Below are 14278 nucleotides of genomic sequence, written 5' to 3' on the forward strand. Positions count from 1 at the left end.
CCATAAAAGGAGATCTACTAATGGAGGCAGAGGGGATGGCCGAGGTACTAAATGAGTACTTTGCATCTGTCTTTACCAAGGAAGAAGATGCTGCCAGAGTCTCAGTAAAGGGAGATATGGTTGAGATACTGGATGGGCTAAAAATTGACAAAGGTATTTGAAAGGCTAGCTGTACTTAAAAGTAGATAAGTCACCCAGTCTGGATGGGAGGCATCCTAGGTTGCTGAGGGAAGTAAGGGTGGAAATTTGCGGAGGTACTGGCCATAAACTTCCAAACATCCGTAAATACAGGGGTGGTGCCAGAGGACTGGAGAATTGCAAATGTTACACCCTTGTTCAAAAAAGGGTGTAAGGATAAACCCAGTAACTATTGGCCGGTCAGTTTAACCTCAGTGGTGGGGAAACTTTTAGAAACGATAATCCGGGACTGAATTAACAGTCATTTGGATGAGGGTGCATTGATTAGGGAAAGCCAGCATGGATTTGTTAAAGGCAAATTGTGATAGGGTTTTTTTGATGAGGTAATAGACAGGGTAGATGAGGGCAATGCAGTTGATATGGTGTATATGGACTTTCAAAAAGGAGCTTGATAAAGTGCCGCATGGTAGGCGTATCAAGATTGCGGCCCGTGGAATAAAGGGGGCAGTAGCAACATGGATACAGAATTGGCTAAATGACAGGAAACAGAGAGTAGTGGTGAACGGTTATTTTTCAGACTGGAGTGGGGTGTACAGTGGTGTTCCCCAGGGGGTCAGTGCTAGGACCACTGCTTTTCTTGATATATATTAATGACTTGGGTGTATAGGGCACAATTTCAAAATTTGCAGATGACAAAACTTGGAAGGGTAGTAAGCAGTGAGGAGGATAGTGATAGACTTCAAGAGGATATAAACAGGCTGGTGGCATGGGCAGACATGTGGCAGATGAAATTTAACGCAAAAAAATGCGAAGTGATACATTTCGGTAGGAAGAATGAGGAGAGGCAATTTAAACTGGAGGGCACAATTCTAAAAGGGGTACAGGAACAGAGAGATCTGGGGGTATATGTGCACAAATCGTTGAAGGTGGCACGGCAGGTTGAGAAAGCGGTTAAAAAAGCATACGGGATCCTGGGTTTTATAAATAGAGGCATAGAGTACAAAAGTATGGACGTCATGTTGAACCTTTTTAAAACACTGGTTCGGCCACAATTGGAATACTGTGTCCAGTTCTGGGCACTGCACTTTAGGAAAGATGTGAAGGCCTTAGAAAGGGTGCAGAAGAGATTTACTAGAATGATTCCAGGGATGAGGGATTTTAGTTACATTGATAGATTGGAGAAGCTGGGGTTGTTCTCCTTGGAACAGAGACGGTTGCAAGGAGATTTGATAGAGGTATTCAAAATCATGAAGGGTCTAGACAGAAACTGTTCCCATTGGCGGAAGGGTCAAGAACGAGAGGACATAGATTTAAGGTGATTGGCAAAAGAAACAAAGGTGGCATGAGGAAAAACTTTTTAAAAAAACAGCGAATGATTAGGATCTGGAATGCACTGCCAAAGGGATTGGTAGAGGCAGATTCAATCATGGCCTTCAAAAGGGAACTGGATAAGTACTTAAAAGAAAAATTTGCAGATCTATGGGGATAGGGCAGGGCAGTGGGACTAGCTGGTTTGCTCTTACATAGAGCCGGTGCGGACTCGATGGGCCGAATGGTCTCCTTCCATGCTGTAACCTTTCTATGATTCTATGGTAGGCCGAATGGCCCCCTTCTGTGCCGTAACTTTCTATGATTCTATGAATTGAATGTTCACCGATTTCCCTTTTTGGGGGGTGTGGGAAGTAGCTCACTTTTGTTCAGCTCCTCCCCAGACAGTTCCAACAGACATCTAACTCACTGTAATGAATGCGAGGTGTGAGCTTGAGTCCTAGCACAGTATACTGGTGGGCTGAAATGCTGAACCAATAATCTATTTCAACATTTATTTTCAAACCAATTAAACTATTGGTTATGAAACAATTATCTTAGCTTCTACAAGACCATTTCTAAAGCATGGACACTTAGTTCCCAGTGATATATGGATCTGAGTTCACCTTTTATCAAGAGTGCTGTCAATAAATCCTTTGAGTCTATATTCATAATCCTCTTGGCCTGCCTCTTCGTCAACATCTTCAATACCTGGAAGACAGATTGCTTTTCTGTTAGAGAATAAATTGCCATTTCGGCCATTTAAAAAAAAAGTTATTTGTGTGCTATTTTGCAATCAAATATCTTGATGCTGCTGGTTGAATTTGTGCATAAAAGGCATGGGTTAGAATGCTCTCCTTTTACTGCTGATATCTCCTTTAACTTCACTTCAGAGAAGTTATAGTCAAAGATGATCTTCGAAGTGACATGCTTAGGTAGCCTCCACCTGGTTCTCAACGGGCAAAATCTGACACTAAAAGGAGTAATTTTCTGATTTTACTTTCCATTAAATGGTTAGAAAATTGTCCTCTCAAATTTCCAGTACATGCTCCCGACAGTGTGGCTCAACCATGAGCATAAAGTCCAAAAGTTATTGCTAACTGTGGAATCTCAAGACCCAAAAATTAGTACAGGCTTCCTCCTCCTATGATTGTACAGTGAAACCTGCAAATAAATACGACCTAAGGGACTTGCATCAGGTGTCCTCATTTTCAAAATGGTCATTTTTTCCACACAGTAAACCGGATGAACCAAATATCCCGGGATGGGCTGTATCTCCTGCAGCGTTCCTTCTTTATTTCACCCTCACCTGGGATCATGGCTAACTCTGAAGCCCTGCCAGCAGGATGTGATTTCAGTTCATTTTTTGTTTGTTGGTTTTCCCAGTTCATTGCTATCCCAGGGCCTTTTCCATTGAGGAAGGGACGTCCTGATCCTGGGATCTGCTGTGTTGGCAGCCTGCACATGGCGAGATGCTGTTGTAGGGCCGGAATGCCTGTGAGATCCCAGCCAAATTGGGGGGAATTAATGTCATGCACACCCCTGTCCGACGACTCCTCCCTCCATGTGCTGCAGCTGCTATTGTTTCAAGTGCTTTGGGGGGGGGTGGAAAAAGAGAGATGGAGGGGGCGTGGGTAGGGAGCTGTTAGCAGCTCATCAGTACCTGTTGTACCGGTGGAGTGAGATGTCCAGGGTTGCCAACTCTGGTTGGAGGCATTCCTTGAAGTTTGATCACGTGATGCCTGATCACGAGCCCCCATTCCCCATAGCTCCCATCTCTCCCCGAATCTGGATTCCCGAGACTTCCCGACTGCCAATTCCTGAGGAACATAGGAACAGAAGTAGGCCTTTCAGCCCCTCGTGCCTGCTCCGCCATTTGTTAAGATCATGGCTGATCTGTGATCTAACTCCATATACCTGCCTTTGGCCCATATCCCTTAGTACCTTTGGTTGCCAAAAAGCTATCTATCTCCGATTTAAATTTAGCAATTGAGCTAGTATCAATTGCCATTTGCGGAAGAGAATTCCAAACTTCTACAACCCTTTGTGTGTAGAAATGTTTTCTAATCTCGCTCCTGAAAGGTCTGGCTCTAATTTTTAGACTGTGCCCCCTACTCTTAAAATCCCAAACCAGCGGAAATAGTTTCTCTCTATCCACCCTATCTGTTCCCCTTAATATCTTATAAACTTCGATCAGATCACCCCTTAACCTTCGAAACTCCAGAGAATACAACCCCAATTTGTGTAATCTCTCCTCGTAACTTAACCCTTGAAGGCCAATATGTCCTTCCGAAGGTGCGGTACCCAGAACTGCTCACAGTACTCCAGGTGCGGTCTAACCAGGGTTTTGTATAGCTGCAGCATAACTTCTGCCCCCTTGTACTCAAGTCCTCTAGATATAAAGGCCAACATTCCATTAGCCTTATTGATTATTTTCTGCACCTGTTCATGACAGGTGCAGAAAATAATCAATAAGGCTAATGGAAATAATCAATAAGGCTAATCAATGATCTATGTAACTGAACCCCTAAGTCCCTTTGGACATCCACTGTTTTTAAACTTTTTATCATTAAGAAAGTACCTTGTTCTATCCTTTTTTGATCCAAAGTGGATGAGCTCACATTTGTCTCAATTGAATTCCATTTGCCACAGTTTTGCCCATTCACCTAATCTTATCAATATCGCTTTGTAATTTTATGTTTTCATCTACACTGCTTACAATGCCACCAATCTTTGTGTCATCGGCAAACTTAGATATGAGACTTTCTATGCCTTCATCTAAGTCGTTATTAAATATTGTGAATAATTGAGGCCCCAAGACAGATCCCTGCGGGACTCCACGAGTCACATCCTGCCAATGTGAGTACCTTCCCATTATCCCTACTCTCTGTCGCCTTTCGCTCAGCCAACTTCCTAACCAAATCCGTACTTTTCCCTCGATTCCATGGGCTTCTATCTTAGCTAACAGTCTCTTATGTGGGACCTTATCAAATGCCTTCTGGAAGTCCATATAAATAACATCCATTGACATTCCCCTGGCCACTACTTTAGTCACCTCTTGACTTGATAGGTAACTCGACAAGTGAAGTTTTATGATGATCAAGTTGAAAACTTTGGTCGGTCAGTTGGACAATCTCAATAACAAGATATACAGTTTCTTACTAAAACAATGGTAGCAAAAGAAAAGAAATAAGTGGGTATCTTCAAGTGAAAGTGGTGCCTATTTGCATTGAGGTACTTCGAAAACTGCATTAGAGGTACAGCATTAACTGCTTATTCAGGATTGAACTACAATACTAACAACTATCATACAGAACATAGGAATTGCTAGATGAAAAAAGACCAAGGTCCATCCAGTTTGCCGTCCACCATCCTGGAGTCACATGATACAATGATACTGGAGTTGCTGACTAATTATAGCAGTGTGATAACAGGACACTTAGAAAACATTAACGAGATTAGACAAAGTCAACATAGATTTATGAAAGGGAAATCATGTTTGACAAACCTACTGGAGGTTTTTTTTTGAGGATGTAACTGGTAGAATAGATAAGGGGAACCAGTGGATGTGGTGTATTTGGATTTTCAGAAGGCCTTTGATAAAGTTCCACATAAGAGGTTAGTGTGCAAAATTAAAGCACATGGGATTGGGGGTAATATACTGGCATGGATTGAAAATTGGTTAACAGACAGGAAACAGAGAATAGGAATAAATGGGTCTTTTTCAGGGTGGCAGGCAGTGACTTACCTATTACCGCAGGGATCAGTGCTTGGGCCCCAGCTATTCACAATATATGTCAATGATTCGGATGAGGAAACCAAATGTAATATTTCTAAGTTTGCTGACGACACAAAACTAGGTGGGATCGTGAGTTGTGAGGAGGATACAAAGAGGCTTCGAGGCGATTTAGACAAGTTGAGTGAGTGGGCAAATACATAGCAGATGCAGTATAATGTGGATAAATGTGAAGTTATCCACTTCGGAAGGAAAAACAGAAAGGCAGAGTATTATTTAAATGGTGATAGATTGGGAGATGTTGATGTACAAGGGGACTTGGGTGTCCTTGTACACCAGTCACTGAAAGCAAACATGCAGGTGCAGCAAGCAGTTAGGAAGGCAAATGGTATGTTGGCCTTCCTTGCTCCTGTACTCAAATCCTCTTGCAAGGATGTCTTACTGCAGTTATAAAGGGCCTTGGTGAGACCACACCTGGAGTATTGTGTGCAGTTTTGGTCTCCTTACCTAAGAAAGGATATACTTGCCATAGAGGGAGTGCAGCAAAGGTTCACCAGACTGATCCTTGGGATGGCAGGACTGTCGTATGAGGAGAGATTGGGTCGACTCGGCCTGTACTCGAGTTTAGATGAATGAGAGGGGATCTCATTGAAACATAAAATTCTGACAGGGCTAGACAGGCTGGATGCAAGGATGTTTCCCTTGGCTGGGGGATCCAGATCGAGGGGTTACAGTCTCAAGATACAGGGTAGGACATTTAGGACTGAGATGAGGAGAAATTTCTTAACTCAGAGGGTGGTGAACCTGTGGAATTCTTAACCATAGAAGGCTGTGGAGGCCAAGTCACTGAATATATTTAAGAAGGAGCTAGATAGATTTCTGGACACAAAAGGCATCAAAGGGTATGGGGAGAGAGCGGGAATATGGTATTGAGATAGAGGATCAGCCGTGATCATACTTAATGGCGGAGCAGGCTCGAAGGGCTGACTGGCCTACTCGTGCTCCTATTTTCTATGTTTCTATGTCTGTACAGCGTAGATTTACTAGAATGATACCTGGACTCCAAGGGTTAAATTACAAGGAGAGATTACACAAACTAGGCTTGTGTTGCCTGGAATTTAGAAGATTAAAGGGTGATTTAATCGAAGTTTTCAAGATATTAAGGTAACTGATAGGGTAGATAGAGAGAAACTATTTCCGCTGGTTGGGGAGTCTAGGACTCGGGGACATAGTCTAAAAATCAGAACCTGGACTTTCAGGAGTGAAGTTAGGAAACACTTCTACACGCAAAGGGTGGTAGAAGTTTGGAACTCTCTTCCGCAAACGGCAGTTGATGCTAGCTCAATTGTTAATTTTAAATCTGAGACTGATAGACTTTTGTTAACCAAATGTATTAAGGGATATGGGGCTATGGTGGGTATGTGGAATTGGGTCACAGATCAGCCATGATCTCATTGAATGGCGGACAAGCTCGAGGAGCTAAATGGCCTACTCATGTTCCTATCTCTACCAATTAGTCTATAACAGACCCAGGCATGATGCGAGCAAAACCCCAGTGATGGAGAGCTTTGGGGACCATGGGTCCCCAAAGTCACCTATTCCTCCCAGCATACTAAGATGTCAAGTCTCAAATCACTCATACTGTACCCCAAAATGTTATTTTCTGAACAAAATTTATATTATTTGCATTTGAATCAATCAGTACTAACTGCTTCCACCATCTCCTTAGGCAGCCTGTTCCATAGGCTGACCACTCGCTCACTGAAATATTGTTTCCACAGATTAGTTTTGAATTTAACCCCCTTCAAGCGCAGGCCACGACCTCTGTTCTGGACAATGTGAAATAACTGTGCATTGAGTCCAGGAGTTACAGTTACAGCAAGTTGTTATGACGGGTACTGGATTTTAAGTTCCAAAAATATCTTTACAGCAGGAATTTATTAGACTAGAAGGATGTCCTACTTAGGATTCAATGGCACCTTTCTTTGATCAATTACTGTACCTTCATCAGCCAAGCTAGTTGAATCACTAAAGCTGCTGCAGTGGCTCATTGTTTCAATGGATGCATCCTCATCACTGAAAGGCTGCACTGCACGGTGCTGTCTACCTGGCAGGGGAGAAAAAAAACATTACTTGGCTAGTGCTCAAAAGATTAATAATCCACTTCTCCAACAGACACTACAGAATGAAAACACATCCACTAATGGTTAAAAACCATTTACATAAAGATTTAAGGAAGTCACTTAAAAGAACTTCAGTCAATTTGGTTTGACTGTTATGAGCAAATTTCATATTTTGGCACAAGTGTTGATTAAAAGGAAAACAAATGACAGAGCAAAGGAAATTCATTCTAATTTAGCAGTGTACCTTTATTCACAGATTACCAAATTTACTATTTTTTGGTTATACACAATATGTCCATCTGTCCCCTCCCTAACAGTCAACAAATTATACAATATTGTGACAACAGACCACATAAAATTATGAAATCTGAATTCTTGTACATTAACATTTCTTGACCAAACATGAAAACCTTCCTATCCAGTTTCACTGGTACCTGGCTACACAAGCTTTTAGCTACATTAAAAAAGCCATCAATATTTGTTTAATGATCAAGATAAACTGATGGAAAAGAATCTCTCCTCTGAATGGATTCCCTCAAAGTTTGTCTGATCAGCAAGATTGGGAAATTCCAAGCTCAAATTTTATTCTTATATCTAAAACTAAACTCAATTAAATTAGTACCTGAACTCAGTGATTGAACTCTTGCCTTGGTTAAAAGGTTGAGTTCAAGTCTCACTCCAGAATTTGAGCACATAATCGAAGATGACACTTCATTGTGGTACTAAGGGAGTGCTGCATTGTTGAAGGAGCTGTCTTATTAAACTGAGGCTCCCATCTCAATGTTCAAGTGGACATAAAAATTCTTGTGGCAATACTTGAATAGCAGGGGAGTTCTCTCTATGTGCTGGCCAACATTTGTCCTTCTGCCGAAAGAGATTAACTGATGATTTCTCTCATTCGCTGCTTGTCGGACCTTACTGTGCACAAATTGGCTGCTGCATTTGCCTACATCACTGTGGCTATATACATGGAAGTAATTAACTGGCTGTGAAGTTCTTTGGGGTGTCCATAGAACTCGAAACTCAGATGGAGCGGATTTATTAAATCATTTAGGCACTTTGGGAAGTTGTTTCTTTAAAGTGCCTAAATGACTTAATAAATCCCCTCCATCTGACACATCCAACAATGTTGATTTTCAAAAGCAAAGCGTCATTGAACATGCTACAAAAAACATGAAATCAGCATCCAATTAATTACTAAACTATTCTAAATTGCTAGATTTTAAACTAATCCTCAACTTTGATATCTCCCCTCATCTTACAATCTACAGGCTTTTAAAACCCAATCTTGATGTCACTTAAGTATTATTCCCCCCCTCCCCCAATGTTTTCCTTCTCTCTTCTACATTGATAGTATCCCAAACGTTGGGCCTTAGCCCTTCACCTCGATTTTAATTTGGCAAATCACACTACTTGGTGCTTAGGTTGTAATAACAAGCAAAAAAAAAATCAAGGTTCAGTATACTGTAAAAGGAATGAGATTTTTCCTCATCAGGAGTACAACTATGAGCCTAATAGCTGTTACACCTTATGAAGCAGAATTGTTGTTGCTTCAAGAAACCCAGCCACTTAAATTTAGTTCTGTGCTGTGTTGCAATACTGATGTGCTACAAGAAGAATGGAAACTATCTAGAGTGGGGTAACCTTTAACTCCTCAAATTAACCAACTGAAGGCATGCAAATTTGGCATTGAAAAGCCATGGGGGAGTCACAATCTTAAATGCAGACACAACACAATACCTTTGCCCAAATCAAGTTTACAGGATCTATTATTTTTGTTGGCAGTGACTCAAGTAAGTGACTTTCTCCTTACTTGGATCTCTCTAATTACACACCATCACGAGCTGAGAGGAGTCCCCGACTTCAAAGAATGCCATCCTGGAACTTGACTGTACACAACAGGAGCCCTGGGAAATCCCCAAGATTTGTCTTTCCTCACACCCGATCGCCAAGCATTTACTAGCAATCACAGCATCAAGTGTTAAAATTGGATAGCCATGTGGTGAAGGATAGAATACTAAAGCCTGGTCTTTAGTTATTTCCAAGACTTTATTCACAGAGATTTCCCTGACACACACCCCACACCCTTGCTAAGCTCTCCTATAAAAAGGACACAAGAGAGTCTCCAATTGATACCCACCACCTGAATACAATTAATATCAATCATACATCAAGATCCAGAACTTAGTGAAAAGCAAGCATTAATTTCCATCGCACCCGCTCAACAGCATAGTGTACAGGTTCCACACACTGCATAACCTGCATTTATTGCAAAATGCCTACCATTTGTTCTTTAATGCATTAAGATTTTTTTTTTAAATAGGCAAAGACCTATAAAATGTAATCCGAGAAAGTAGCGAAAGTGAAATACTTGCATTAGCTTTCACAGGATCCAAGCGTGTAACACTGCAGAAGAAAGTCCAGCACAATTACTTTGTAGTTACAGTATACAAGTTTAATAAAGCTAGCTGCACACAAGAAAGATATGCAGCGCTAGCATTCATTATTGTACAATATGTTCCTTTTACATCAACAAATGTAAAGTTAAACAGGTCACATTAAAGTAAATAACAGTTTACATCAACAATTAACAGATGCTTATTTACATTTCCAAATCTTTCACAGGTAGGTATTTTCCATACAATCACATGTCCTTCAGGTTCAAGTTGGTGCTTGTGCCAAACCAAAAAATGCTCCTGAAATCCACACAAGAGATATAAATAAAAAAAACACATAATTCTATTCCCTTACCACTAAAGCAGCAAAAGTAAGCTGCCGTAAGTGCACCAATCCTTGCCCAACTAATTTACCTTAGTACAGCAAGTGTTTTCTGTGGTCTGTATTTTGAGACAAGGCAATAAATGAGGACATTTAACACCATCACCTATCCACACATTTTCTTGCATAACCTGCAGAGATCTGATAGACCATTACAGCCCAATATGCCGAATGGTGATTAGTGGAATCTGAACAGAAAATAAGGGACTATTAATGGCACACATTTACATTTAAACGGCAAGACACCCACACAGTAGCAAATTGGAGTCAATTTTTATATCAGCCAAAAGGGCAAGAACAAAATGTTAGCAGCAAATGTGAACAATACACAAGTACAAGTCACTGTCCCACTTATTGCTATCTGTGCCAAACAAAAAAAGACAAAATACTGAAGATTTAAAATTAAGGCTGTACAACCCTGAAACAGTTATTCTTCTGCAATAAAAACTGAGTGGTCAACATGTTAAGAGTGCTTTGACAACATTAGGAGTGTATCCAACACGAGAAAAGGTTCCAACTCCATTTTGACATTTGGGAATTTAAAAAAGAGCCAAAGCCAACCAACAAATAAACCACTAATCAAAAAAACATGAGACCATAAAAAAATTCCTTTGTTTTGTTGACAAATGTACCAGATAAACTTCTGAAGTATCTTAACAGATGTTCAAAGCAGGGGCCAACCTTAAACCACTTTTATTCTCCACTGTTTCAGTTCAGATGCCAAGGCATAGCATCTGAGCTGGTTCTCAGCATTTACGCTTCTATCACAACAGCAGACACACAGGCCAACAAAAGAAAGGATTACAAATGCCTCCTTGGTATTTGTTACTTATTTAAGGAATCTTACAACACCAGGTTATAGTCCAACAGTTTTATTTGAAAATCACAAGCTTTCGCAGGCTTTCTCCTTCGTCAGGTGAGTGTGGGATTCCTTGAAAGTTACCGCATATATAGTCAGAGAACAATGCCTGGTGATTACAGATAATCTTTCCAACTGCCCGTTATCAAGGCAATCAAAGGAATTGAATAGTGTTCGGACAGAGACACATTAGATACAAGACTACTGAATATACAAACGGCCAGAACCAAAGACACAGAGAGAGAGAGAAACATCCGAAAGGGAGAGAGAGAGAATGACCAGTTGTATTAAAAACAGATAACTTTTTTTTCCGCTGATGGGGTTACGTGTAGCGTGACATGAACCCAAGATCCCGGTTGAGGCCGTCCTCATGGGTGCAGAACTTGGCTATCAATTTCTGCTCGACAATTTTGCGTTGTCGTGTGTCTCTGACTATATATGTGGTAACTTTCAAGGAATCCCACACTCACCTGACGAAGGAGAAAGCCTCCGAAAGCTTGTGATTTTCAAATAAAACTGTTGGACTATAACCTGGTGTTGTAAGATTCCTTACATTTGTCCACCCCAGTCCATCACCGGCATCTCCACATCTTTGTTACTTATTATTTGAGCCACTTTTCACCATTAGTAAAATTGAAGTCAATGGAATCAGGGGGAAAACTCTCCAGTGGCTGGAATCATACGTAGCACAAAGGAAGATGGTAGTGGTTGTTGGAGGCCAATCATCTCAGCCCCAGGATATTGCTGCAGGAGTTCCTCAAGACAGTGTCCTAGGCCCAACCATCTTCAGCTGCTTCATCAATGACCTTCCCTACATCATAAGGTCAGAAATGGGGATGTTCTCTGATGATTGCACTGCGTTCAGTTCCATTTGCAACCCCTCAGGTAATGAAGCAGTCCGTGCCCGCATGCAGCAAGGCCCAGATAACACCAAGGCTTGGGCTGATAAGTGGTAAGTTACATTTGCGCCAACAAGAGAGAATCTAACCACATCCCCTTGATATTCAATGGCATTACCATCGCTGAATCCCCCACCATCAACATCCTGGGGGTCACCATTGACCAGAAACTTAACTGGACCAGCCATATAAATACTGTGGCTACAAGAGCAGGTCAGAGGCTGGGTATTCTGCGGCGAGTGACTCACCTCCTGACTCCACAAAGCCTTTCCACCATCTACAAGGCACAAGTCAGGAGTGTGATGGAATACTCTCCACTTGCCTGGATGAGTGCAACTCCAACAACACTCAAGAAGCTTGACACCATCCAGAACAAAGCAGCCTGCTTGATTGGCACCCCATCCACCATCCTAAACATTCACTCCCTCCACCACCGGCGCACAGCGGCTGCATTGTGTACCATCCACAGGATGCACTGCAGCAACTCGCCAAGGCTTCTTCAACAGCATCTCCCAAACCCACAACCTCTACCACCTAGAAGGACAAGGACAGCAGGCACATGGGAACAACACCACCTGCACGTTCCCCTCCAAGTCACACACCATCCCGACTTGGAAATACACTGTCGTTCCTTCATTGTCGCTGGGTCAAAATCCTGGAACTCCCTACCTAACCACACTGTGGGAGAACCTTCACCACAAGGACTGCAGCGGTTCAAGAAGGCGGCTCACCACCACCTTCTCAAGGGCAATTAGGGATGGGCAATAAATGCTGGCGTTGCCAGAGACACCTACATCCCATGAACGAATTTTTAAAAATTAGTTCTCAGGACAAATGCCAGTTCTCACTGCAGTGCATTTGCTTTATAGGGAACAATTGCCCATGCCTACATTATTAGTGCATTACACATCAAAAAAATGTGTAGTTGACCAGGAAGTTCTAGACCTTGCATACCATTTCTTTTATGTCAACCTGGTCAACTAGAAAAATTCTGTTGAAATGCTCATCACCAAATGCTACCTTTTATCATAATCAAAAAGAGATTTCTCCTCATCAAATTTTAGCCTAACAGCTTCACAAAGTCAAACCAAGAAGATAAGATATATCTTATCAGATATTGCTGAACTAACATGACTAAAGTGGCAAGATACAAATCCTCCCACTCACAAAAATGTGTGTCACATGGAGAGGCAAGGTCTTGACATTGGCTATGCCAGAACGTGCGTGATAAGTAGGAGGCTGAGTATCGTGCCAAAGGAATTACGTCAAATTGTAGAGTCACACTTCACACACCTCCCAGCAATCAGCAGTTGCCAAGTGCCCCATGTTCAGGTTGTCATCTGGAAAATGATAAGGATCATTGAAGTATTTTGTATAGTTAATTTAAAAAGCCAGTTCTTTATCTTTTCAACCACCACCCCCCATCAATGGTTTTCATGTTCTATTTTTAAGCATCAAGAACCAAGAAAAGAATGAGACTCCAAATAATCCAGGACTATTTTGATCTGGGCTGACAGAGTGGCAGTGGCCTTTAGTCCAACACCACCTGGACAAAATACCACAGTTGCCCTTCTCAAGGGGAGGGCACTGCTAATACGAATGGCCTAACCAAACTAAAATTGTGTGTGTAGTTAGATCAGAATCGGTTTTCATTGTCGATAATACAGCATCCAGTGGTGCCCACTGTCACAGCAGGCTTCAAGGATCTTGTTCCAAGGTCACTTAGGCGCACGCAAGGCTGCGGATAATTCAGAGAATTGGTAAAAAATCATTTTTTATTTAGATCATCATTTTATGGCATTATCTGTTGCTAAGATCTGTTCAGATTAAGAGAACAAACTGAGTCCCAGACTTGCCACAAGGAGTATTAGACTCTGTAACTTAAATTTCCTGCAATCTGCCAAAAAATAGATTACTTTCATAGGAAAAAGAACCCTACAACAGTGGCCAAGAGAAATTGATGAATCAATAAGACTTATTTGTAGCATTTCCTTCATCAAGGTCATCATTATCTTCATTTTCACTATTTCATATGGAGCAAACCTTTGGTTTAGCGGTAGTATTGAGAATCCCTACGTGGTCAGTTTTCGGTAAAATATTAAAATGCCTACGTGGCAAAGAAGCAGAATGCAAAATGGTTAGAAAGGGTTAATTAGTTAGTAACTGAGATTGGTACAGGTGGCCTGGCCTCCTGCTGGGCCATATGTTTGCGTAGTCAGCAGGTTTGCATGGTCTTATCAATGTAGAGTCTTTGATGTGATTCAAGGACTGGTCTGAATGTCTCCATGTTTATGGCAGATCAATATAGGTAACGAGCTTAGCCAAAGTTGAAAGACATTCCAGGTTGGGAGATAAGGAACAGAAGGGACAGGGAAGAACATTCCAAGTTGGAAGGTGAGGAAGTATCCCCTTTGATGTCTAACAGCAACATGGTCAG

The 14278-nt window shown here is 41.6% G+C and overlaps 1 protein-coding gene across 5 annotated transcripts in view; it reads right to left on the bottom strand.

Annotated features, from left to right (window-relative positions):
* The window catches only part of ifrd1 (interferon-related developmental regulator 1), an 82115-nt gene that overhangs the window by 14780 nt on the left and 53057 nt on the right, over positions 1–14278 (bottom strand). For 3 of the 5 annotated variants that reach the window (XM_067999568.1, XM_067999565.1, XM_067999567.1), the window contains 2 exons: positions 7185–7289; positions 2073–2157 (listed from right to left, as the gene is read on the bottom strand). In XM_067999568.1, coding sequence (XP_067855669.1) covers positions 2073–2157; positions 7185–7233 — 134 coding nt within the window. In that variant the 5' untranslated portion in view covers positions 7234–7289. Of the gene's footprint in view, positions 1–2072; positions 2158–7184; positions 7290–9911; positions 10010–10056; positions 10247–14278 lie in introns of those variants that run through there. The other 2 variants (XM_067999566.1, XM_067999569.1) reach the window with 2 other exon arrangements.

The sequence above is a fragment of the Heptranchias perlo genome, chromosome 18 (genome assembly GCF_035084215.1).
Source record: "Heptranchias perlo isolate sHepPer1 chromosome 18, sHepPer1.hap1, whole genome shotgun sequence".
NCBI classification, from domain to species: domain Eukaryota; kingdom Metazoa; phylum Chordata; class Chondrichthyes; order Hexanchiformes; family Hexanchidae; genus Heptranchias; species Heptranchias perlo.